At 38.9% G+C, this 25,921-nt stretch overlaps 3 protein-coding genes across 4 annotated transcripts; 1 reads left to right on the forward strand and 2 right to left on the reverse strand.

Moving 5' to 3' along the window:
• Nucleotides 1–9,830: 9,830 nt before the first annotated feature.
• Nucleotides 9,831–12,541, forward strand: fhl2a (four and a half LIM domains 2a). 2 transcript variants are annotated; one of them, XM_053328439.1, is made up of 5 exons: nt 9,831–9,990; nt 10,108–10,283; nt 11,717–11,891; nt 12,014–12,200; nt 12,288–12,541. In XM_053328439.1, exons 1-5 carry the CDS (start codon nt 9,835–9,837, stop codon nt 12,437–12,439), a joined length of 846 nt encoding a protein of 281 aa, XP_053184414.1. In that variant the 5' UTR covers nt 9,831–9,834; the 3' UTR covers nt 12,440–12,541. The 2 variants fall into 2 exon arrangements, with proteins under 2 accessions (XP_053184414.1, XP_053184413.1); XM_053328438.1 differs by having other exon boundaries at nt 10,108–10,282; nt 11,722–11,891.
• A 1,317-nt stretch (nt 12,542–13,858) lies between these two features.
• On the reverse strand, nt 13,859–16,507 carry c11h2orf49 (chromosome 11 C2orf49 homolog). Its single transcript, XM_053328770.1, has 4 exons — nt 16,396–16,507; nt 16,015–16,178; nt 14,782–15,034; nt 13,859–14,393 (listed from the first exon to the last, which is right to left on the reverse strand). The coding sequence occupies exons 1-4, from the start codon at nt 16,498–16,500 to the stop codon at nt 14,340–14,342; spliced, it is 576 nt and encodes a 191-aa protein (XP_053184745.1). The 5' UTR covers nt 16,501–16,507; the 3' UTR covers nt 13,859–14,339.
• Nucleotides 16,508–20,319: 3,812 nt separating this feature from the next.
• Nucleotides 20,320–21,486, reverse strand: gpr45 (G protein-coupled receptor 45). The gene has a single exon (XM_053328904.1). The coding sequence runs from the start codon at nt 21,478–21,480 to the stop codon at nt 20,320–20,322; it is 1,161 nt and encodes a 386-aa protein (XP_053184879.1). The 5' UTR covers nt 21,481–21,486.
• Nucleotides 21,487–25,921: the final 4,435 nt, after the last annotated feature.

The raw sequence follows: 25,921 nt of genomic DNA on the forward strand, positions 1-25,921 counted from the left end.
TGATTAACTGCTGATGGTAGCTTCATATTCACATTAAAACAGTGTATGTTTTAATGTATTGGTGGATGTATTAAGGATTGTGGTAATGTTGGGATACGTGAATATGATATTGATGTTGTGTCATACAGCCCGACTGATGTTTACACTATTTATTTATTATGGTGGTGTGCTCTATTGTATTGTACTATCTTGAGATCTGATTGATTTTTTACCTGTTGCTTATTGTTACCTGTTGTATATTGTTACTAGTTGTTTACTGTCCTATCTGATGTTTGTCCTATTTTTATGGTGGCATTCAATTTTCCCCCTGGGGTATTAATAAAGTATTTTGTATCGTATCGTATCGTATCGTATTGTATGGCATCGTATTGTATCGTACTAACTGTCCATTTTAGTTTTACTTACTTATTGTAAAGTAATTGGGGAGCAGAGGCATCTTAAATGTTAGATACATTGGTTTAGGACATAATACACAATAGAACCCTGGCAACAAAAATGCATAGATACAATATGCCTATAATGTTGGATGCAGTTAAAAACATTATTGAGTATTTTAGAGATGAAGTAAGTCTAAATGGAAGTGTTGATTCAGTCAATTTAAGGTACCCCGTACAAGGCATAATTGGATATTCTTAACATAGTTATGCTAACGCACACCATGCTAACACACAATTTAATCATTTTCTTGTTTGTCTTGTTAACTTTTTCTGACAGAATTCAGTAAATATATTTCTCATAAGGAAAAATAAATGCAGTTAAACTGCATCATTACATTGCTATGACTCATTACAGGCAAATTCAGTGAATTAAGGATGAGAAGTTGTGTTGTTTGTGATCTATACTGATTTCTGCTGCTCAGCCACGACATTTAGAAGGTTTTCTGGAACACACAGGTACAGTTGTGTACCACAGTAGATTAGGCAAAATTAGTTTGGATCATTTAAAAAAGTTTTTTTCAGGAACTATTTGCACTATTGAAAGAGATCCTTTCAGGCACATTATAATCACATAAACTACCTTTATGACACTGCAATATATTTGAAGGCATCTGATCTCACCACATTCAAGAAAACATCCCTGTTTAAGAAGTTTCTATGGCATGACAGATAGCACCAGAATTGAATTTCAAGTGATGCGATTTTAAAGGTTACCAAAATTTAGAACATGTTATTGACTAAAAGTGAATTAAAATGAAGTTGAGACCATCCTTAGCTTTTTTGATTCACTTGAGCATTTCCAAGAAATGCCTGGAAATCTGAGAACTGACAAGCAGACAAGCTAAATTGAAAACAAATCTGTAACCATTAAAAGCTTATACTGGGAGACCACACGGTGCACAGAAAAAGACAGGAGGCTACCCTTATAAACAGTGCTTGTATGAGGTCAAAATGTCCCACAGTGTGAAAAAAGTATATCACAGCATTATGATTGAATCCAAATGTTTAAACTGAAGTAAACAAAACAACCCCTGATTCCATTTTTGAACACACCAAAAGTAATTCCTTTTACAAAACCTATATGCATAAGCTATCAGAATAAGCACATGAAACACGGGTACTGTTGGAAACACTTTGCCCCAAGCTGCTGCCACAGCATCACCTCCCTCCCAGATCTTTTGGATCTGTATTCAGGGACATGGGGTTTGGTACTAACTGCCAGAGCGCCAACATGACAGCTGCCCTTGCCTTGCAGCAGACAGAATTAGTAAGATAAATGCAGCTAGAAACAGAGGGGCCCAGTTGTTGTCCAGATAAGTGAGGTCAGATGAGACTTTTACCTTCTTAGTGAATGGTAACGTGAGATAGTCAACCAATTCATTAAGACTGGGACTTCTCACTGAAACTAATTTAGAAGAGCTGGAATGTAGACTGAAGCTCCTTCAGAAGGAGAGAAGATAAGGACTAAACGAGCAAATCCCTAAAATTTCGAAGTACTCTCATCCAAGAAAACACAGTTCATAAAATAGATGGGTATAAAAGTAGTGTGAATACACTAAAACAGATCATTTAATCACCTGACATCACTGATGACTGCAAATAGAATGATCATCTCAACTATTAAAATTGATATAAGGATAATTTCTTCCCTACTGTTTAAGGAGATTATTGTACTTTTGTATGTGGGGCAGTTTGCATATGTGTGTGTGTTAGATTGATTGTCTGTGTAGTTAAAGACATCTTCTAAATAAAGTGACTGCTAAGGTTGAAATATTCCACCAATCTTCGCAGGGGTTTAGCAGTCTAGGAACACAACACCAGGCTAAATGACTGAGGATTTGAATGAGTCATATATAGACCAACATCACTGCCATGGCACCAAGCAAAGAAAGAGTGAAAATGAGAATAGGAGGTTTTTAATCATCAACATCAACTGAAGTCAGGTGACAAATCAACCACACTGACCACAGAAAGGTGCTTAGGAGACATGATTTAGTTTGGAGAAAATACACACAGTGGTTTAGTCTATATTTCAGTTTGTTTGAATGAATTAATGGTCGGCACCTTTCTTCATTTCTTTAGTCTTGCTTTAAAAGATTGGAAAATTATCAGATTCAAGTTTCAAATCATCCTGCAGACTGTTGCGCACACAGTGGTCAGATGTCATGAAAAGTAATCCCACATATTTCCATCTGGCTTCACAGTGAATAATGGGACCTCTACTGTCTACCTGTGTGGGACAAATATATAAATAGCTCTGACTCTTTGTGGGATGGTTGAACAGTGTCTGAAACATGAAAGGCCAAAGTTTTGTATATTTAGAGCACATTTATTCAATTTATGGCCAGAGATGGAAAATATTAATCAGTATGGAAATCAATCATTCAATTAATCCAACTTTATTTTTCTTTTCATACATGGTAAAGTAACACAAAGTGCTTTAAATAGTAAAAAAACAAAACAACAGCAAACTGCATTGAAGTGCACTCTGCCAAAACAGCAATATAGCTATACCAGTAGTTATAAATGACAGATATTTTCATCTTAAGCCAAGTTTTACTTTTGCTCCTTCAGTGAAGTCCTATATGATCTGTGTTGTGATAGAATATATTTTTGGATGATTGTGCACACTGTTCTCTCCTCTACCACAGAGTTTCATTTACAAAGTTATTAAATACATTAATGTAACCTCTTCTGTGAATCTCACTACTAGTTATTCAAGCAGTTACAAGAATAGATGACAGTCACATGGTCTCGTGCAACAAAATTAACATCAGTCAGTAGAATATTGAAATAAAATTGTAGAATCAAGATGAAGCAGTAATTTGCAACCAGTTGTTTCCAAATTCATAACTCGCAACTTCACACAGCTCACTCTTTTGCTCTAACACAATAACCGCACACTAAATTTGTGCTTAGGATGGAAGGATTGTAGTTGTTTGGAAAATAGCCAATAAACTTATCTCTTTTCCCAGTTCTTTTGTAAGGTCATTCAAGTCTCAGGACAGTCATGAGGATCACAGGACTGTATAACTTTTTGTTATTATTAATACGGTTTGACAGCGCCAAGACTGCCCTGTTGACAGCAGCATTTGATCACTCAACAATATATAACCACTGAGCTTACTATAGTTTTAAAATATGTCCTATGGGAGGGAGGGTTTTGATTGATTTGATTGATTTGATATATATAGGTGTTCTTTACAAAATTAACTCTATGCACCGGTTATTAACGCCTACCTCAAACGGCATATTGTTCAAATTTGACATTTTGGGAAAAACCAAAACTTAGGTTGCTTTCTTGCTGATAAGAAGTTTGATACGCTACTGATGTCTGTGCATTAAATATAGGTTTACAGCCCACAGCTGGTTATCTTAGCTTTGCATAAAGACAGGAAACAGGGAGGAAAAGCTAGCCTGGCTCCTTCCTACTGCCTACGAATACCTCCATTGCTCACTAATTAACACATATATTTTGTTCAGAGCACAATTGCCTGAAGTCTCTCCCAGCCAAGGAATTGCCTGGCACATAACCCCCAAAACATGTTGCTTTTACACGTCAGTCTTTGTACAGATTAAGTAAATGAGATATAATGTGTTCATGAGTACGCTTTAGAGGTGCTAGTAGATCAATTTTGTCACCTTTGAACGGAGCCAGGCCAACTGTTTCCTTCGTTATACTAAGCTAAGCTATCCAGCTCTGGCGAAGAACAAAACAGCATATTTCCTAAAATACTGACTTTCCTTTAATGCAGCTAATGCAGTTTAATGAGTATTCAACATCAAATCAATGTGATAGACACACTCCTGCTATATTTGATGAGCTGTAAGTTTCCCCTATTCCCACAGTGGGAGTCCAAAATGATTCCATCCCTCTTCATTACTTATAATTGCCCATTTGAGACCTTCATTATGACACAACACGTTCTTTAAAGTCAGTTGGCTGGATCCATTTCAACGTACTTGACTGGCATTGCAGTGTAGTTCTTCTAGAGGATCATATTGGATCTTGGATGACCCAGAGAAATTCCTGTCCAATTGGTTGCTGTGGCATTAATGATTAACAGTCCGCTAGTGATGATGGGGTCTTTTTGGCCTGACCTTTCCACATGGCTGTATTTGCAGCAGAAGTAAGCATGGAGCTTTAGCATCACGATAGTCTTGCCATGCCCAGACAGCTGCATCTTTATCCCTTGGCCTTAGCAGCTGAGTTGGAGTTGGGGACCACTGGGTGGGGGAGGGATAACTGTGTGCTGAACACAGGCAAGAGACTTCATAGCTTCATAGCAGTTGAACATAGGCTGGAGGAACGAGAACTGAGGGTTGTGGTAGGACAGTTTGGGCGATGTTTCACTTGTTCTTTGATATATTAATTCGACCACATGTCTGAAATTAAGTAACCCATGACTGGGTTAAATCCTTGGCTATTAAAACAATGTGTATAACGTATGCCATAAAAAAGAAACATGGTGACCATGATTTATATCTCCATTCAAGTTTTAGGGTGGAATCCAGATGGTTTTTTGGGGTTTTTTTGTTTGTTTTTTTAGTTTTTTTTACTAAACACACATTAGAGGCATGAATGAAAAGATGCCACATGTCTGTTACAAACATGTGTAATCAAATCAAATCTATTCCCAGTCTTGTTCTCTGAATTAGTACAATGTCGTCCTCTGTCTTCTGTCTGACAAACAGTCATCTGACTTCAGTTTGCTTATGGGTCCAAACAACACAGCTTCCTGTTTATTCAAAATGCCCATTTCAAACTTGTTTGGTGAAAATTTTATTCTAATTGTATTTTTCATTTTATGAAAACATTCCCAGGGTATTATCTATGATTAAAACAATTTCGATTGACATTTAGAGCATCATGCATATAAGAGCTGTAGTAAAGAACACAGGTCAGCTCAGGTCTTTGCTTTTAACTCTTCAGATTGGAGACACGTTTTTTAAATCAAAACTATACTCATCCATGTCACCGCTAACTAAGCAAGAGAGTCTGCCGCCATGCTCATGGATCTATGAGGCAATGACAATGTTGACATGCTGATGTTTAGGAGCTTTAATGTCATGTTCACCATCTTAGTTAGCATTTTCTAATTATCACTTAACACAAAGTACAGTTGAGGCTGATTGGAATTTCGTTAGTTTTGCAGGTTTGGTCATCAACCAAAGTAGTGGACAAATTAAAATTTTGACTCCACGATGGGACCCTGTGAAAAGTCAGAGGATCACCAAATTTATTATGGCTCATGGGCGACATGACTGTCTGTACAACATCTGATGGCGATGCACATAAACATAAATACATGTAAATATTAGCACAGACACAAACTGATTTAACACATTGTAAAGCACCAATGTCTTTATGGTGTGCTACAAATAGAGCACTTAAATCTTAGTGGAGCACTGCTGACGCATTTTCTCACTGGAGGGTGTCCAGGGACCATCAGGTCAGGAAAGCCTGCTTCAGAGAAAGAGAGAGGGAGAGAGAGAGAGAGAGAGAGAGAGAGAGAGAGAGAGAGAGAGAGAGAGAGAGAGAGAGAGAGAGAGAGAGAGAGAGAGAGAGAGAGGAGAGAGAGAGAGAGAGAGAGAGAGAGAGAGAGGGAGGGAGAGAGAGAGAGAGAGAGAGAGAGAGAGAGAGAGAGAGAGAGAGAGAGAGAGAGTGATAGAGAGCCTTGGAATGTGGATGGAAAGAGGTGGGAAGAGCAGCAGGCAGAATGGTGGGGTGCAGCAGTGTGAACAAGCAAGTGTTGAAGGGAGGTGCAGAAAATAGTGCTCCAATTATTGGAGAAACCATCGGGTGTCTGTCATTACCAGGACTGGATATCATAGTCGACATGTTAGAGGTTTTGGATTGAGTGCATATTCCCCTGTGAGGAAAAATATAGGGAGGTAGAGACAGATGAGACATATGAGTAGGGACAAATCTCACAGGACAACAATCTTTAACATTTGACCCTTGAAATCCTTTCCATCAAAATATCACAAGCCACAAGAATATTGAGGCATTATGTAACAGTGTGTATGTGGGTATGCATATGTATATTATGATAATGATAAGCAAGGATACTCCTGATCTAAAGAAAACAGCAGTGGAGAAGAATGACTGGATTCTCTCCAGGAAGCGGTATAGGGAGTTATTATATGATAAGGCTGTTGTGGGGAGAAACAAAAATATAAGAAAGATAAAGTAAAAGTTTAGTGAGCCAGTGAGAAAATGAATCACTGAGTGAGTATGTGAGCAAATGAATGACAACAGGGTGACCTTAAAAGGCCTCACGGTCTCGCTGGTGACTGGATGAGTGAGTAACGGGGGGCCTCAGGGTTATCTCAGTTAAGAGCCGCTGTATTTATAGATCATCTCAAAAAAGAATCCCTGCCCCCTTGCCACCCCCTCTCTTCCCCCCTTTCATCGTCCCTCCCCAATTTTCAATTAGTCCCTGATGGGTGGAGTAATGCAATCAGGAGTTACTACAGCCCACCCAGAGGCTCCTCTCTCAGTCTGCCCCAGACTCCGCACAGGCACACACTCCTGAGACAGGAAGGTAAGACCCAACTCTGTTCAGCTGCTCAACTATCCATCCATTCACTCGTCCATCTTTCCACCCATTCATCCTCTCACTGGGCTTCATTTGCCATGTCTTCCATTCTTCAGAACACAGCTGCTCACTGTGCTCTGGCATCCACCTATCTGCCTCCCCACCCACCTGCTCATATTCTCCCTTTTTCCACTTCCACAGTGTCCTCACTTTTTAACCACTTCTTCCCCCTACCCACTTTCTGTACTGCTGTCACTCCCTTAGACAGCATGACAACTTCTTTTACTATATTATTTATTTGTCCAAACAATGCACAACTCCTGTTGACTCCCTGTTTGCACGGATCAGATCCAGCCTTCTTTCCTCCCTCCTCATCAACCTTACACTTTGCACACAGCAAAAAATGTGAAATGAAGGTGTCAGCTTTGTTCTGGTTAAGGTAATAGAGTAGAAGTGGTGGTGTTTATTTTGGCAAACTGGTCTGATCGTTTGCTTTCTATATGGCTCTAAAGCTTTGACTCTCTCCAAAGGCACAGTAACATACCTGTTAAGAAAATTTAGACTTTAGAGCATAGCGTTTTACAGTGAGTATTATACAGTTTAATTTGTAGTGCAATTCAGGAGTAAACCATAATTCATGATGTAGAAACATGTTCAATTTAGAGCTTAATCCAATTCACCATTTCATTCCATAATCCACTTACACAGATATTATTAGAGGCTGTTGTTCAAACATGTATTTGATCAGGAATTCTTCCAGAGTTGTTTATATGGTGAGAGAGAAAGTGCTAATTTGTTGTTTGCATTTCATCCAAATTTCATTGAATGATCAGATAACATTCATTCATATTCTAAAACATCTGGAAGAGTGAATAAAGGGTTTTAGAATGTATTCCAAGGTTTCAGGAGAAGTTCCTTACAAAAATAACTATGAAGAGAACTTCATGAAGAGAGTTTCAGGCTCTTGTGAAAATAGTATTAGCATTCTCAGAAAGATTCAGAAAGATATGCTGTCTTTAAGCACTGGAGCCTTCTGAGGACAGAGTAGGCTGCACAGTGGTCAAGCGCTTGCCATCTAACTGGCTGTGACTCAGCTTGGCATCAAGTCATTTCCACTGAAACACTCCCAGATGGGCAGCATCAAAGGGGACCCAGAAGCAGAGAAACAGCTGCAGGACATGTCTGAATACCTTAAGGTTTTATTTGTGGCAGTTCAGATTATCCTTTTTTATTTTTAGGAGTCAGATAAATCCTTATATAAGCTAGGTGAGTCATGGTGGGAGCAACAGTACAATGAGGGAATGCGGGAGGGGTTGAGAAGGCTCGGAGCAGAGGGGACAGACAGATTAAGTGCTTCAACTTCAGCCAGATAAAAGATACTCAGAAGCTCTAATGGCAGCAGCATCACAGATCTTTCACAGATCTCGTGTCGAATCACCAAAGTTGGAATACACAACGATCACAAATCAAGGGAGAGATGGACAATAAAACAATGAGATAAATGGAATAATAATAGGGGAGAGGACTTCAATTAAAAAAAAACTAGCAATGCAGACACTAAGAAGCACAGAGAGGGATGAAACAGTAGGGAATTGATGACTGGAAGTGACACTTTTCTTCTATGCCCAAAGCCCAGCTGAGGAATCAATGAACATATATTACATGAATAGTAGTTTAAAGTCTGGGGTGGTATTGAAAGCTGTATGTACCTTATTTTCATCTACTTGCAAAGACACACACACACACACACACACACACACACACACACACACACACACACACACACACACACACACACACACACACATGATGGTCACATGATGGACACATGGAACATAATTGAATTACCTGGAGACTCACACTAACCCTAATCATAACTAGAACTTGCCTAACCTTACCCTTAACCCATAACCTTAACCACTGACCCAAAAATCAGCATTTGTCCCTTAAAGTGACTTAAGTTATTCTCTCTCTCTCTCTCTCTCTCTCTCTCTCTCTCTCTCTCTCTCTCTCTCTCTCTCTCTCTCTCTCTCTCTCTCTCTCTCTCTCTCTCTCTCTCTCTTTCTCTCTCTCTCTCTCTTTCTCTCTCTTTCTTTCTCTCACAAACACCCACATACAGTCAAATACAGTCAAATACAGTATATAGCCTCCACTATCTTTGGCCAACAGAGAGTAAGAGTATTTAGGTGGGATAACCAGAGGGCTTAACAGGCAGACCACAAACAGCTGCAGATTGTGAGAGGCCATTATTATGAGTGTCATTCAAACCCACTTACGCACTGGTGACACACTCACTCACAAACAAACACACATACAGATACACACACACACACACACAATGACAAGGGATACTGTGATCTGGTGCTGACAGCTGGAGGTGAGATGATGGATGGGTCACTGGTCACTATACAGTGGCATGGTGAGCGCTGGTATGTAACAGGGCAGAAGTTGACTGTCTCTAAGCAGGACTGATAGGAGTTATTTATATCCCCTTCATTTGTCACCTTCTACTTCTGTCGCCGAACACAAGATGAAGGAGTGCTCAAAGATGGGAGAGAGAGATGAAAGAGGGGAAAATGCACCACAGAAAAAACATGTGCCTAGTTATGTGAAAACATTTATTCACATGAATTTAAAATGTTCTCTATGGAGTATGACATTGATCAAAGTCACTGACAAAATCTCTTAGGCAAAGCTGTGGTGTGGAAATCTAATCATCCCGAGAAACTTGTTTCATATGAAAGATAAACGAGATCAGATACCTGTCAAGGACTTCCTGTTGTATCATGCCACAGGCCTTTGACAGAATACTTTCTCACTGTTATTGTCTTTCAGGCAACTGACCCTGTGTCAAAATGACTGAGCGCTACGATTGCCACTACTGCAAGGAGTCTCTGTTTGGGAAGAAATATGTTCTGAGAGAGGAAAATCCCTACTGTGTGAAATGTTATGAAAGTCTGTACTCCAACACCTGTGAGGAGTGCAAGAAGCCCATTGGCTGCAACACTAGGGTAAGGATGTCACAAAATATACTGTATATAAAAAGAACTTCCACACTATCTCTGTATCTCTCCCTGGGTTTCTCTACCATGAATAAATCTCTAACTGCCCATCTGATGCCCCCGTAGGATCTGTCTTACAAGGACCGTCACTGGCATGAGGAGTGTTTCAAGTGCTTCCAGTGCAAGCGCTCACTTGTGGACAAGCCCTTCTCCACCAAGGATGAACAACTGCTCTGCACTGAGTGCTACTCCAATGAGTATTCCTCCAAATGCCATGACTGCAAGAAAACCATCATGCCAGGTAGGAAAAGTCACTAAGAGGGCAATAGATTTAAATAAGGCACAACAGATAGCAAAAGATGCTCAATCATCGCTCAATTTAAAATTAAATCTGTCTGCGTTCTACTGAAAACTCTAGATTGTTTATATCACATCTGTTAATACAACTTATTGGGCCAGTAAAATATTTCCTTGTGGTATCCATTAAATATTGCAGTACCTGTCAAAGTTGGTGTAAATAAGGTAAAAGAATGGATTGCCAAATTATATCATTTCATGTTGTTCAGTTCACTAACCACTAAGTCTGTCTCCAGCACTAGAGATACCTCCAGTACACCCTTGTGATTATGTAATATGATAGACAGAGGTAGAATCAGTAGATCTGCAGGAAGTAACACAATGGTGCATCTGAGTGGTTTATGATTAACTCTTAAATATAAAGGCTGCCAAATGTGTCACATTACATGCACAAGAAACTTGCTTAATTATGCACAGGACAGTTGTGTTTCTATAGGGGAATTATGTATATGTAGCATCCTGATTGTACTCATAGCCAAAGGGATGTCAGACATCTTGGTGTAATTTGGGACCCTAATTACAGTAATTTTAACAGCCACATCAAAATCAGTTACAAAGTCAGCATTCTACCATCATTGAAACGCCACAAGAATCAGATTATTTGTGCCCTGCCAGGACCTTCTGGCATTTCTGGCAGGTTAGATTGATGTAATAGTATATTCTCAAATCTCCTCAAAAAACTTTGAGACAACTTCCCATTCATTCAGAATCATGTTATTGGCGTCAAACTGAACATTACACCAGCTCTCAGGTCTGTGCACTGGCCTCCACTGAGTCAGATAAAAAAGTTTAAAGTGCTGCTTGTCTATAAATTAGATTTGCTCCAACTTTGAATTACCTGTAAATTCAGGTTAAAAATGTCTATGTTCTGTGCTGCCTTTGACTTAACCGTAAGTATTCATACTTCTATACCTATCCTGTAATTTTGGATTTTCAATTTCCTTTTAAATGTTTCTTTTACTTTGCATTTTAATTGTTTATGTTGTTTTCCTTTTTTTCATGGTTTAATGCCTTATGCATGAAATGTTCTGTGAAAGTAAACTTACCTTGCCTTGCATTGCTTCACAAAATATGACATGCTCTAGAACATCTGAAGACCATTACATATTTCAATGAGCTCTTAGATAAAAAGAAACACTGAGATAACAATAATGCAAGCTCTTGACATTTTAGGAAATTTCTTTAGATGATACTGAAAAATAACAAAAGCTCAAATTGTTGTACTGATTGTTCTAAGTGTGAGTTTTCTCACAAGATCATACAAGCAACACCAAAACATATAATCAGATGATTGATCCAATTTTCTTTTCATATTTCTCAGTTTTTCTCATTTGTATCCTATTACAAACGCCACCCTATTCCTTCACTCTCTGTTATATGAAGGCTCCAGGAAAATGGAGCACAAGGGGAACAGCTGGCACGAGACCTGTTTCACTTGCCAAAGATGCCAGCAGCCCATTGGCACCAAGAGCTTCATCCCTAAGGATAGCCATAACTTCTGCGTGCCCTGCTATGAGAAGCAGTTTGCCATGCAATGTGTGCACTGCAAGAAGGTAGGATGGCCAAATATCACACCACTAACTCAGACAGATTATAACTTCATTTAAAGAACCACGTTTACATGTATGTGTGCATTAAAGTGTGATAATATGATAATTCTATTCCCTCTCATTAGCCCATCACCACTGGTGGAGTGACCTACCGCGATCAACCCTGGCACAAGGACTGCTTCCTGTGCACTAGCTGCAAACAGCAGCTGTCTGGCCAGAGGTTTACCTCTAGAGATGACTTTGCTTATTGTCTCAACTGCTTCTGCAACCTGTATGCCAAGAAGTGTGCCTCCTGCACCACCCCCATTAGTGGTAATCACTAATTATCACTCTCTCTCATTTTAAGTTGTTTATAACATGCTTCTTTCTTGTATTGACTTTAACATTTTTCATTTTCAGGCCTTGGAGGCAGTAAGTACATTTCTTTTGAAGAGCGCCAGTGGCACAATGACTGCTTCAACTGTAAGAAGTGCTCCGTGTCTCTGGTTGGACGTGGTTTCCTCACCGAGCGTGATGACATCCTCTGCCCTGAGTGTGGCAAGGACATCTAATTTGGTCTGAGTGACGATCGACACATCTGACTGGACGTCCACGTTATGATAGAAGAATTACAAAAATAAAATAAATACTATTTGAGCACAGAACATTTTACAACCAAGCACTGATTGTACATGGATATATTACATGAAATACAAATTACTAACAGTGTTATTTGAATTCAGAGGATTTAAATGTTGTGAGAGAGAAGGCATTACTAATAAAATAAACAGCAACATGTAAGAAGAAAGGCATTGTATGATGCATTTTGAGACAAATCTACATGAATGCAAATTATCCGCTTTGAAGTGTAATAATAATTACTGCTTTGTGCATGGACTAGCTTGATGCTGTAATTAGTTTGTTTTGTGATTGCATTTTGCTATATTCAATTACATATATTAAAAAAGCATAGTTACTCTTACAAATATTATCTGTCCATGTGCATAAAATCACATGAATTTCAGACTTGTCAAAGAAAAACATAAACAGACCCATCAAGAAGGGGTGACATGTCTCTATTTGCAACTTTTAAACAGGAAGTGCAAACAACTTTAATAGAAGAATTAGGGTAGTTTGGTTGGTCTCTTTATTTTTTTACCCAAATATTCAGTTCAACAGCTGCATATCAAACATGTCACCTGCTGCTGACTTTTCTCTTGTAATTAAATCAACAACAGTGATTATCTGTATTGAGACAATTTATCTAAAAAAAAACAAAAACTGTTGGTACAAACATGACACTGGCAATTCAAAATGATTTATGAATCATGTCCCTCTGTTTTTAATGAACTCGACAGTTTTAAAAGACAGACCTGCAAAGTCTATTTATCCACAAATGCGAATAAATTTACTTCAAAAAGACCATTTTCTCTTTCTAGTCCATATTCCCTTTCTTACAGTATGTCTGAATTATAAAAAGGCGATATTCAAACAAATGAATTTAAGTTATTTGTTTCCTGTGTCAAAATAGTTACTTACTGTAGTAGTGGATTATGATCCAGCTGAATAATAAAATCATTCATTCCACAATATGTGCAATATATGTACAATAGCACAACACACTAATATTTAAAAACCCAGAATAACTTATGAAACAGGACAAAGGTTTGAATAAAGCCAAACCTCAGTGGAATGAAGCTCACTGAGAACAAAAATGACACACCTCCTTCTGGTTTAAAACTTCAAGTGTACACAGACACACTTTAGTAGGAACTATCATTTGTATTTTTATTTTTAAAGGTACCAGAGAAAAAACAGAATATTGTTTTTTCACAATGTCTATTGGATGTGTCCATCACTTTGACCGTCAGGGTCAAAGACTATGAGATTGCAAAAATCAATCTGTCCACTAAAGTGATAAATGTAATGGGAATTCTTATTATTCATCTTCTCTGACACAAATGAGCAACTATGTCATCTATCCATTTCAACATTTTAAATAAAACCCAAGCAAGAAATTCACTGTGTCACCCTTGCAAACCAGTGAGCAAGACCCTCTCACATGAATCAACCTGTGAACAGAAACAAATAGGAACAGTCCCAATTTGATCTGAGTCGGTTTGTCCTATAGATGATCTCCATTTGTGGGACTAGCAGATAGTTGCTGATTATTGATATAAGGGCACTTGGTGTTGTCGACAGCAACAAGGAAGCTTATGTCTTCAAACGCAGGGCGATCTTTGGAGCACCACTCCATCCTGTCCAACCTCAAAACTGAACGAGAGCAGAGAGGCGGCCTTTACACACAGTTAAAATAGTTTCCATCCCTCTTGGGATGCAATTAATGGGTTAACTGTGAAAAGGAGAGCAAAGGTAGAGGGCAACAACGTTTGGTGTTCATTGATGAGAGGGGAGTGATCAGTCTGCCAGTACTTAAGCTCTCATCAGGTCTATATGAACAGGGGTCAGAGGTCAGGGCCATGTCACATGCTGGATCTTTTTCTTCACTTCTGGAGACTTCAGACCCTGAAAAGATGGAAGATGAAACATAGGAACAGGAATTACAAATAGGAGTGACTAGGACTGAAAAGATTTGAGTTACAGACACCTGGAACTATTTTCCTTTCTGGCAGTTCAGTTTCTAATCTGTGTATAGCTCTGCAATTGGTGCTGGGAGTGTTTCAAAGGCAAAAGGCTGCTGTAAATCCCTTTGTTCAACATAGTTTGAGCTGTTGTCTGCTATTCTTTGAAACTGAAAGAACTTTCAATACATTGTTTGTCCACTATTATTGTTCAAGTATTTTAGTAATAACAAGATTAACTTCAATAATACAAACAACTGAACACAGCAATAATACATCTGACACATCATCGACACCAATGCATAACTGAGGTGACAAAAAGAAATTCCCACCGAGCTGTTTGCGTCTCGTTTGAGGTTTGCTGTGTCATTGTTGCACACAGACATCTGGATGGATGAGGAGGAGGAAGATGTGTTGCCAGATAGCCTGCGGATGGGGTTGGACAAGTTTGCAGCTGGAGGAGGTTTTAATCGGTCAGTGATTCCTGTTGACCCTTCTGGTTTCTTCACTTTTAGTAGGCCAGAGTGAGAAGAGCTGCCATCAAATACGATCAGAGGCCTTTTCCTATTGTGGTCGTTACCAGTACTAAAAAAGAGCAAAAAACACAAGTACAATAATCAGTGGTTCATACAAATGAAGTAATATCGATAATAAAGGCTCTCTTCTACTATGGCATTTTAGTGAGTTGCCAAAGAGGGTCTTTTTCCTTTAAATTACTCTACAGCTACCTAATTCCACAAACTAGATTGACTGATTAAATTGTAGGAGTATTCCCAACCCTTAAATCCATACTGGCACCAATACTGACCTTACTGAGTGGACCAGGTGTCAGCCAGATGTGACAGATCCACATTAGATAATGATCAAGCTTTCCTGGACTCGTGTTACCTTGCATACAAATGATTTCAATTGTTTCCACACAGTAAGAAATACATATTTTAACTTTGTGAAAAATATAATTGTGATTTTTTTTCCCTCTAAACTTCTCACATGGTTTCTTTCAATAAATGTTCAAGTGATCCAATAATTCACCAAAAATCAAAGATTACAGGAAAACAAATTAAAAACAGATTGACAGAACTGAAAACAGAACTTTTTTCTTCTTATCCTACTTCTTCTTTCCTCTCCCATTAATGATTAATCCTCTGCCTCAGATTTATTTGGGGACCCTTTGGAGGGGCCCTAACCTCTAGATTGGGCACCACTGGACTAAACCAACTTGGTAAAGTAGTTCAAACGAGCTCCACCTCCAGCAGTTGCAACAGCAACATACTGCTAACACACTGATGCTTAAGTATTAATAATCTAATTATGTCATATATAATAACATATCAGTTAGAGGGAGCAAACTACTACTTCTACTCCACTAGTAATACTTTAACTACATTTTGCTACTAATATTTTTACTTAAGTAAGATATTTCATTCAGGACTTGTAATAGAGTGTTTTTACATTACTATATTAGTACTTTTCCTTGTGTAAAGGATCTGGAAACTTCTTCCACCACTGTTTGTCGGGCAGGCAATCACATAACCCGTCCAGTCTGCCTCTGTGTAGCCGGTTACCTGTCTGCCCGGTGGCCGGCCATGGTCGGTTTCCCCCGGGTCTTCTGCACCCTCTGGCCCCAGCGGCTGTTGGGTAAAGTCCTCTGCGGTAGCGGGATGACATGCTGAAGGTAAAGCTCTGTGAGCCGGTCCCGACTCGTGCAATCTCTGGTACTGACCTTTTTCTGATTTAGATACGAAGAACTGTTAGGTCATCTCGCCAGATATGATATGACATGTAATATTATATGAATGAATGACGTTAACTTATAAAACAGCCGCTGTCAAAAAGAAGCTACACTGACTATTAGCCGGTATGCTAACACCACAGTATGCTTATTTTACCTCCGCAATACAGCATTACATGACACTCTCCACATTTCTATCCAAACCTTGACTCACCTCGTTTAAAATCATCTGCATAAAATCCTGAGATAACAGCTCGGGGTGCAGTAAGAGATCCACCTCCGAGGTACTACCAGCCTTCCCATCTTGTCCTGTCGCCATGTTTGCTACTCCCGGCATGCACCGCGTCACAACAACACAGACCATAGACTCCCTCTGTGAAAATATTGCCTATAATAACCTTTATTCACTTTTTATTATCACAAGTAGTGAAATAAGTCACCTAGTATAAATGTACCAGTTACTCCACTATAACTATTAGTTGATTTAACATGGTGTGTAATATATGCAATATTTTCCATGACAGGAAAATGTTGTCTATTAGCTATTTTCAGTGATGGAAGAAGTGCTCAGATCCTTAACTTGATTAAAAGTACCAACACAGATGTGAAAATACATACATATGAAAAATCATATAAAAGTCAAAGTAATATAAGAAAGTAGCAAAATCTATTCAAGTATTGAAGTAGAAGTAGTGGTTTGGTCCATCTGAATGATATATAGTAGCAGGCCTATTATTATGATATGACATATTTAGATTATTAATACTGAAGCATCAGTCTGTAAGCAGCATATTAATGTTGTAGCTGCTGGAGGTGGAGCTTGTTTGAACTACAAGAACAGTTAACTAGTTTAGTCCAGTTGTCCAAATGGTCAAGGGTGACCAGTTAAATCTAAGGGACAGTGAGATGATTAATGGGAGAGGAAAGAAGAAAAACAAAGTTCAGATTCACAAATCTGTTTTCAGTTTTTGGACTTTTTCTCCAATCCAGTCAAATGTTGTGAATTAAAGGGGCATTAGAACATTGATTGAAATTAAACCATGTGAGAAGTTAAAGGCAAAATATCACTGTTTGGTGGAGCTGAACAACTCAAAAACATCTGAAATGTGACCTTAACTGCACAATGCTTTTTGTAAGATGTCATCTGAAAAGTAATTAAAGCTGTCAAATAAATGTAGTAGAGTAGAAAGTTTGGACTATGGTATTCTCATGTGATTTTCATTTGTCAGCAGATATAACACAGAGGACACAGTTTTGAACCAAGTTACATAATGACCAAAACATTGTACAGTTGAGAAATCACTTTTTTCATTGCTCTGCTGTGTACATAAGTGTGACACTGTTTATAAACTACCTCAAACATATGGCTTATCCATGGTCAATAGTATTCATAGAAGCTGTATCAACACATGTGGTCATGTAGGAGACAAAATTAAGAAAACACAACTTTTTGCTGTATTTTGCTTTTACAAAGGTCAACCGTGGATAAGTGTCCCCTTAATGTTTTGTTCATCATACATGTTTGAAAGAACACACTGGGATAATATTGTACTATTAATCATATAAAGTAAAGGTAAATTACATCTCCTTTGCCGGTATAGCTTGATAAAAATCTGCCTCTACCAGCCACACTGAAACTAAAGGCCCGGTTGTCTGACATTTTTTAGCAATGCCTCCATGTTTACATCTCAATTTATTTGCTGAGTTCAGTGTTATTTTTACCAATGGAAACCATGTCCAACACTATAAAACATAACACCAGGTTTTAATGAACCAGAATAATCCTTTTACATCATGTGTTTTGTGGCTGGCAAACACAGAGTACTTTTAGACACTATTATGTCTTAGTAGGGAATCATGCTTCAGCAATTTGAAACAATATCAAAGATGTCATAAGAGCATGCTGCACCTATAATGAGTTTAAAGCAGCTGCAAGACATGAAGGCTCTTCTCAGTCAGTCATGTAATTAGACCTTGTTTTCAATCGCATCATGTTTAACTGTTGGTGGATACATCCAGGAGGTAGGTGTGATCACCTCAAAGGGAAAAATATCAGTGCTATTTCTCACAGTAGTTAGAAGTGAAGAAGCCTTTCAGATGAATGCCTTAACATCCTTGATCAGAATTCAAGTCCAGTGATTTAGATTTAACTTCTCTCCAGACAAGAAGACGTCAAACTTTCAGCATGTGTAGAGGGCCCATCACAGTCACATGCTCCCTGCAGCCTTACGTTGGCTGGTTGCACAACAACTTTTAATCTGCAGTCTCCTCAATGGAGGGAACTGGAGACAAATAACTTATTAAACGTTATGGTTAACACTAGCCCTAATTTACCTTTGTTACAGCACTGTAAACATGTGTCTCACAACTGTTAATCGATGTAAGATTTTCTGAAGTTGTTTTTTTTTAAGAACCATAGCCCTTAGTGTACTGGTTGAGCCTGTTGTGGGCCTCAAAGTAAATATGTCCCTTCTTCCAACATCTTCGCAATCAGACTTTAAGTAGTTCATGTAAGTTATAGGTCAGCACTGTAATATAGGAGCAAACGTGAGCTCTACAATGGTAGAGAGACGGTGGGTTGGTTGAGTGTAAATGTAAAGGACCCATCACATGTTTTCAAAGACAGCCTTCAGACTCGCTGGCATCAATAAAGCCTGTGCTGAATTAGTGTTTGTCCATATACAGTAAAAATGATTTACTGGAGATTTGCGTCTTATTGACAATAATAAAATCATAACTAAAATACATTATCAAATTCAGAGGAAAAACACTTACTTTCTACAATATTGTAAGCAGGCAAATGGACCTTCATGTTTTAGTAGTAGATAGTAGTAGTAAGTTTTCCTTTAAATCCAGTGTGTGAATGTAATCGATGTCTATAGGAATAAAAGCTATTTCCCTTTTTACTTTGCACATGAAATTAACACACAAGAGAATATTGCTAACACACTTTATAAAGATGAAGAAATCAGTGTTCCCTGTAAGAAGATTTATCAGAGCAGCTGTAGATTTTGCATCAGTGTTTCTGTTTCTAGAGTCAAGCAGCCTGGTGCCAGACCTTCAGCTCACCACGCACGTCTGATTTGTTCAAATAAGTCAAATACAACGAATGACTGAAGAGAAACAAAAGGCAATTCAGATGATTCAATTCAATGGGAAATGGGTCTAACACGACTCATGCAATTTCATGCAATGAAAGAACAGCACCATCTTCTGTTTTGTTTTGTACAGCAAAACCACCTCTCTCAGGGAAGCGGAGGCTGCCCATTTGATTGATGATGGTCTTTTAGCTTTTATTGCAATTATACTAATAGCTCAAAATTGATGCAGTAATCATTTATCAATATTAAAATCACACATTTTAAAATGTTCCACATGACTGAATCAAAACCAGCACATTCACTTAATTTGTTAATTAACTTTTACTCCCTTTTTTCGTTTTTGCAGACCTCACTCTTATAATAGAATTACCTAACTGTGGTACTTGATGGAAATAATAACCTCTGTGTATGTTGTCTTCAGTGACGCTGATACATATTAAACCACAGTGAATAGATGTATTTTGTATCCCAGCAACTCTGCGGCCTGTTTACATTATGTACCTCTGTACTTTATGTACATTGTAGAAGCAGCTGGCTGCTGGCTGTGTTTTTCATCAAAAGCACTCCAGTCTGTCAAAGCAACCCCTCTTAAAAACTGTATTTATTTACCTGGTTTCATTATTCATGAAATGATAACACATTCAAGTACACATTCACAGCATAATAACTAACCCATTTCTTTGTTGACACACTTATGGTTCAAAATAACTGTTTCAACTCACACAAGGTTGTGTTTCAGCACCAAACCTTACTTTTTTTTCATCACATAACTGACAAGAGAATTATTATCACTACTACTACTCAAAGACTGAAAATGTAGTCTGAAACAACATTCATGGAATACACCAGAAATAAATGAAACAGAAATAAACATATGCAATATGCAGTTGTTTGAATGGCAGCAACTTTCATAATGGCCATCAAGTTAATTCTTTAAAGCAGTAGCCTTGAATTGTTCATAAATGAGTAAAAATAAAAATTTATGCCAGTGTCAACAGCTGCTGGTGTGAGCATCTTCTGAACTGGTCTTCCTTCTTTCACACAGCTGACTGAGTCTCACTGCACACATAGATATTGCTAGGTCTCACTCTCCTCCGGCTCCTGCCTTGCACTCTGGGACACAGTCTGCAACTCTTAGGAATGAACTCCTGACAGGCCTCTCTGAACTTTCGGATCCTCCAGCAGTAGATGACGGGGTTGAAGACTGTCTTTAGGTAGCTGAGCCACAGAGCTCCTATGCTGATTGGGTAGAAGACCGAGCTGTAGTAGAACTGCCGGCTGAACACGGCCAGCAGGCTGACCACTGTGTGAGGCAACCAGCACACCGAGAAGCCAACAAAGAGGATAAGGATAGTAGTGAAGGCTCGTGTCTTAAAGCTCATGTCCACCTTGATCTGAGGGGGCCGCTGCAGCCCAATAAGTCTCATTTTGCTGACTTGGTTGAGGGCTGGAAGGCAGGAGTGCTCACTGGTATGGTTATGGATGCGCAGGGTGTTGCGGCGCACCGTGTTGAGGATGCACATGTAGGAGTACAGCATGACCGCAAATGGTACAAAGAATACTGCGACTGCCAACAGTACTGTGTACCCACGGTCTGCTAGAGACTCACTGTATCCCAGCACACACTGAGGTGCCCAGGCGCCCCCAATGCCTGCAGCACCTGTCCTCCACCCAACCACAGATGGCAGAGATACACACAGGCTCAACATCCATGACCCTACAATCAACAGTTTGGCCCTATGTGGGGTCAACTTGTCCTGCCGCTGCACAATGATGAGGAAACGGTCCACACTGATTATGAGGAGGATGGACACGCCCTCCAGAACAAACAGCCAGTACAGCATGATGGATGCACGGCAGAAACCACTCCCAAAGCTCCAGTCAGCAGTGGCCACTGTGACCGCAGTGAAGGGCATGCAGAGCACAGAGAGCATGATGTCGGAGAAAGCCAGTGTGGCGAGGAGGAGGTTAATGGCAGAACGCATGGCAGGTTTCTGGTAAACAATCAGACACACAATCGCGTTGCCCAGGAAACCAATAGTGATCATGAAGATCATTATGGCTGCCAGGGTCACACGCAGAGTGACCGATATGAGAGGACTCCCAGCTTCTGATGAGATACTTTCTTCTGCTTGCTCTACATTGTCCGGCTCCATGAAGTCACACCCGTCCAGAAAGCTTTCATTACAAAAAGCCATAGCAGCTTTTATTAGGGGATATCAGCCCAAAAGAAGATGTACATTTTTTATTATTGCTTCGGTATTAGGTTGTCTTTTGATGGTCATCTTTCATGGCAACATCTGAAATAGAAACAGAGAAACATCAATGTAAATTATTTTTGAAAATACTTTGTGAAACAGTCAAAAGCAACCTGTATATCAATAATTCATCCATATTGAAATGAATGACTTTGAGTCATTTTTTTGAGAAAACAATTACCAATTTCTCTGAGTTCAGCTTCTCAAATGTGTGTTTTTTCTGGTCTATTTCATCTTCTATTATAGTAAACTGAGTATCTTTGAAATGTGGACTGAAATTTGAAGACATCACATTGTGCTTTGGGAAACAGTGATTGACATTTTTCACAATGTTCTTACTTATTATGCACCAAACAACTAATCGAATAATCCAGAACATAATGGACAGATTACTCTACAATGAAAATTATCGTCAATTGCAGCTTTGCAGTACAAGAATGTGCCTCCTGTCTTCATAGAAGCTGCAGTAAATATGGCATAGCCGCAGAAAAAACTTGGTATCTCATTCGATAGTCAGAGAGGTTCAGCTGCTCAGTGATGTATTACTCAGCGCTAATTAAATTTGAAACAGTGAGGGGAGGAATGACGTCCCCTTGATGCTGAAAGAGTTATATAAGCTCTAGATAACCCACATCGAGAGTAGTCACACAAGACATGAGATGTGCTGCTCACTGGCTCAAACGAGGTTAATGATTAACAGACGAGCTGGACACATTCACAACATTCACACCACCTACCCTGCTTCAACAAGCACAGTATGTATAATGTTTCACACACATTTGCACAACACACTTACTGTACAAACCCATGGCACAGTTGTGTCTCCTCCGTCGACTTAACAGAAGCTCTTTCTTGAATGCTTCAGACTCTGATGAAACCTTGACAAAACAGAGAGGCATCCTCAGGACACACACAAGACATGTCTGTTGCTATGGTACCCACCTCCTGCTCCTGCTGGTGGGACAGTGTTAACAATGTGTTGAGGTCATTTAGGGTGTTCAGGCCTCAGATGAGGTTCTCCCAGGTGGCCTGGTATTTAGGAGATGGCAGACAAGGAGACCAGTTAAGGGTCACAACAAGTCAACTGAGTGTAATACTGTCTGTCTTTTTCACAGCAGACATCTTGACTTGTATTTACTTGTAACATTAATATCTCTATTTGATATAAATGTCCCAGTAAGCCATGACGGCGAGCCGGTGTGCACAATTTCATGACCTGAAACTTATGTTAATATTTACACCTGTGCTTTTCTGACTGTGACATGTCAAAATGTCTTCTATGAAAAAGGTCTGTAGATTCCAGTCTTATGTCAACAGTACAAATGAAAACATACAGTACATATATCATTGAGAAAATGCCAGATATAATTCACTCACAATAAGGAGAATAATGTTCTCACAGTATATGACTTTATTTGTCCAAACAGGTAAAATGAAATTGTCCCCTTCAATGATTGTAGCTACATTCTTGCACAAAACCCCTTACAGGCCACTGCATAGTGTTGCTGGTGGTTGCCAAGGCAACAAGGTCACCAGCTCCATGGCAACAAGCAGCCCATACTCTCATCCCCTGTGCAAGTGTCTATGACAAAATGTTTTCTTTATTACAGGTTTGACTACGCGTGTGACTTTTTACAATTTATGATTTAAACTGACACTTAAAAACAATTATTTCAAGGACGGGAAATTCAGAGCAAAGGTGACATGCATACGTTTGAAGGTTCTTATGTACTATATCATTATCTTTTGGTAAAGTCACTGAAGATGGACATTTTTTAAATAAATAAATAAATGAATAAATTAGCATGTGACTAAGAAAATAACAGTGTTAGCAACAATGGGATCATGTAATCATGTGGCCTGAATGGTACTAAAATGATAACTGCTTCACCTTTAGAGATGGGTGATAAAGTGCAACACATGTTCAAAATGATAAGAAGCTGATTTTCCCTGCAGGGTGCTCCAAGTAGCTTATTACAACAAAAAACTGGTGGTTTTACTCAGCTGCTGAGTTAAGAAGAGATTCAAATGATGTTAGACAACATAAGAGAACAACAACATAGCTGAAGAAAATGCAAACAAATACACTAGTCGTTTACTCACCTGTATTTTAGATTCAATAAGAAACACTATTCACATGTAGTTATTCATTGCAGATCCAGTGCAGGCTGAGTTTTACACAGTACCAGTCAAAAGTTTGGACACACCCTCCCTCCCATTCCCTTGAATGTGTATGTCTAAACCTTTTACTGGTCCTGTGTATTCACTCTATTGAATATTCTTTACTTACATTCAGTGATATTACAGTTTTTACATTCCCGCCACTGAGGCTGCATAGGTTAGCTTACACCTATGCACAATCAAAAATTGACAATTTGGTTTACATTGTAAGCATCTGTGTTAACATACCAGGTTTTTTTTCTCGCTAAGCAGCAAATAGGGGGTTAAGAGGAATTTGGGCGAGGATGTCAGACATGAAGCAGGCATCAATAATCCTACCTTGACGGCTACATAGTGTTGAGTAGATCTTAGAGGTGACCGTGTGTCTGTTCCGCTGCGTGCCGAGGTGTTCCCCAAAATATCCCAGTTGGAGCGTTTCGTGGCTGTATCGATCGCCATCGTTCAGCCTGCAGATGCTGCTGACGACAGTAGAGCAGGTGGTCACTGATTTAAAGGAGCAGTGCGGGAAATACATATATATGGAAATTAGGATAATAAAAATAACACCCTTGAGTACAGTGAGACTCGGTCAGCCTTGTGACTTTTTAAAGAATAAATGAATACTAAATAAATAAACAGGAAAAAACGTTGCAGTGCCCTCAGTATTATGTTTTGTCTTACTAGTGTGCCTCTGTCCATGCGTTTTAGTTTCAGTTAACTTAACAATCGTTACTAGTAATAAAGTTTAAAAATTATATTTACACAGCACATGATACATACATGCTCTTATCTTTGTTTAATCGTGCTGTAACGTGAATATCACTGCATTTTTGACTGTTAATATAAGATAATTAGTAATTAAAACAATCATTACTAAACTAAATTGCAGATTTGCTCTAGTCTCAAATCATGACTATTAAAAGAGCTACATTGAGAGAAATGTTTAGATTTACAACTTATATCATCTAGACTTTATTTAAAATGTGTGCTCATCACCTCTGCATTAACTGAATATTTACAACAACCACCTCACTCTTGATGACTTCTTGGGAGGTCCTCATACAGAATCATTCTCACTGCCAAGCGTAGATTCTGAATTTTTATAACTGAGAGTTTTTTGGGTTTTTTTATATTTAAAAGTTTTGAAAAGAACATCATTGGAATCATCATTTTCATTTACCACATGATCACTGTCCTCTTACACTGTACAAATTCAGAAACATGCATTTATTATTTTGTCCAGGAGATGGCAGCATTATATTTCATATTCAATTTGCCTTTTCTGAATAGCATTAGGCTTTGTTTGTTTTTAAACTTATTTTAAAGTTGCAGTACCTTTTTTAGACCATCACATAGACTATTAATTACATGAATGACTCAATGAATAGACAAACGTCTTATCTTTTGTATCAGGTGTGAATCACACATCAGTCAAGGCTGAGTCCAGATGTGCAAAATAACAACATCTTTAGAGACATTTTCTAAAAAATAATTCAATTGTAATTCATTTTTGTTTTATTATCTGGTGTACTGCCTATCATCACACACATACAGCCAGAGAGAGAGGGGGGGGGGGGGGGGGGGGGGAGAGAGAGAGAGAGAGAGAGAGAGAGAGAGAGAGAGAGAGAGAGAGAGAGAGAGAGAGAGAGAGAGAGAGATACACACTTAGCATGCAGGTTGAGATTCTTTTCATGGGCATGCTTGTCTAAATTGGCATCATGCCCATGTGTTGAACATGCCCATCAAACCAGTTCCACTCCACCGGTCTGGCACATGCATGCTCGTCACGTTCAGTGACACCCACACAACAGGCTTGCTAGTGTGAGAATTCATTTCCCTGTCCATTATCCCACAGATGTTTGCTTAAATTTCTTCCTGATGGAGAGACTTTGGCACTCAATCATTCGCCAGAAAAGCAAACACAGGCAAAGTGAAAAATCTTGAATATTCAGAGAAAAGCCACACAAGTAACAATATTTACTAAGTGTTACATTTGGGGCATATTAATACATTCACACACATACAAAACAGCAACTGATGTAGTATTACATCTAACTTAAATGCACCTCTATCTTTCCTTTATTGAAGCATAAACCTGCCTCTGACTTCAGGTAAAAGTATTGTGTCTCATGAGTTTCTATTCACACTGAAGAAGACACAGTATGTTAATCAGTGGTAGACTTCAGCAGTTAACCAATCTCTCGATGTGAAAATAATTAAC

Source organism: Scomber japonicus, chromosome 11 (genome assembly GCF_027409825.1).
Source record: "Scomber japonicus isolate fScoJap1 chromosome 11, fScoJap1.pri, whole genome shotgun sequence".
Classification (NCBI taxonomy): Eukaryota; Metazoa; Chordata; class Actinopteri; order Scombriformes; family Scombridae; genus Scomber; species Scomber japonicus.

Excerpts from the sequence above, each read along its gene's own strand:
- fhl2a (XM_053328439.1), top strand. The coding sequence starts at position 9,835 with ATGACTGAGCGCTACGATTGCCACTACTGCAAGGAGTCTCTGTTTGGG. Across the intron at positions 10,284-11,716 it reads AAGAAAACCATCATGCCAGG|TGAAGGCTCCAGGAAAATGG; the intron begins TAGGAAAAGTCA and ends CTCTCTGTTATA. Across the intron at positions 12,201-12,287 it reads CTGCACCACCCCCATTAGTG|GCCTTGGAGGCAGTAAGTAC; the intron begins GTAATCACTAAT and ends TTTCATTTTCAG.
- c11h2orf49 (XM_053328770.1), bottom strand. The coding sequence starts at position 16,500 with ATGGCGACAGGACAAGATGGGAAGGCTGGTAGTACCTCGGAGGTGGAT. Across the intron at positions 16,179-16,395 it reads TGCAGATGATTTTAAACGAG|AAAAAGGTCAGTACCAGAGA; the intron begins GTGAGTCAAGGT and ends TATCTAAATCAG. Across the intron at positions 14,394-14,781 it reads AACGAGACGCAAACAGCTCG|GGTCTGAAGTCTCCAGAAGT; the intron begins GTGGGAATTTCT and ends CCATCTTTTCAG.
- gpr45 (XM_053328904.1), bottom strand. The coding sequence starts at position 21,480 with ATGGCTTTTTGTAATGAAAGCTTTCTGGACGGGTGTGACTTCATGGAG.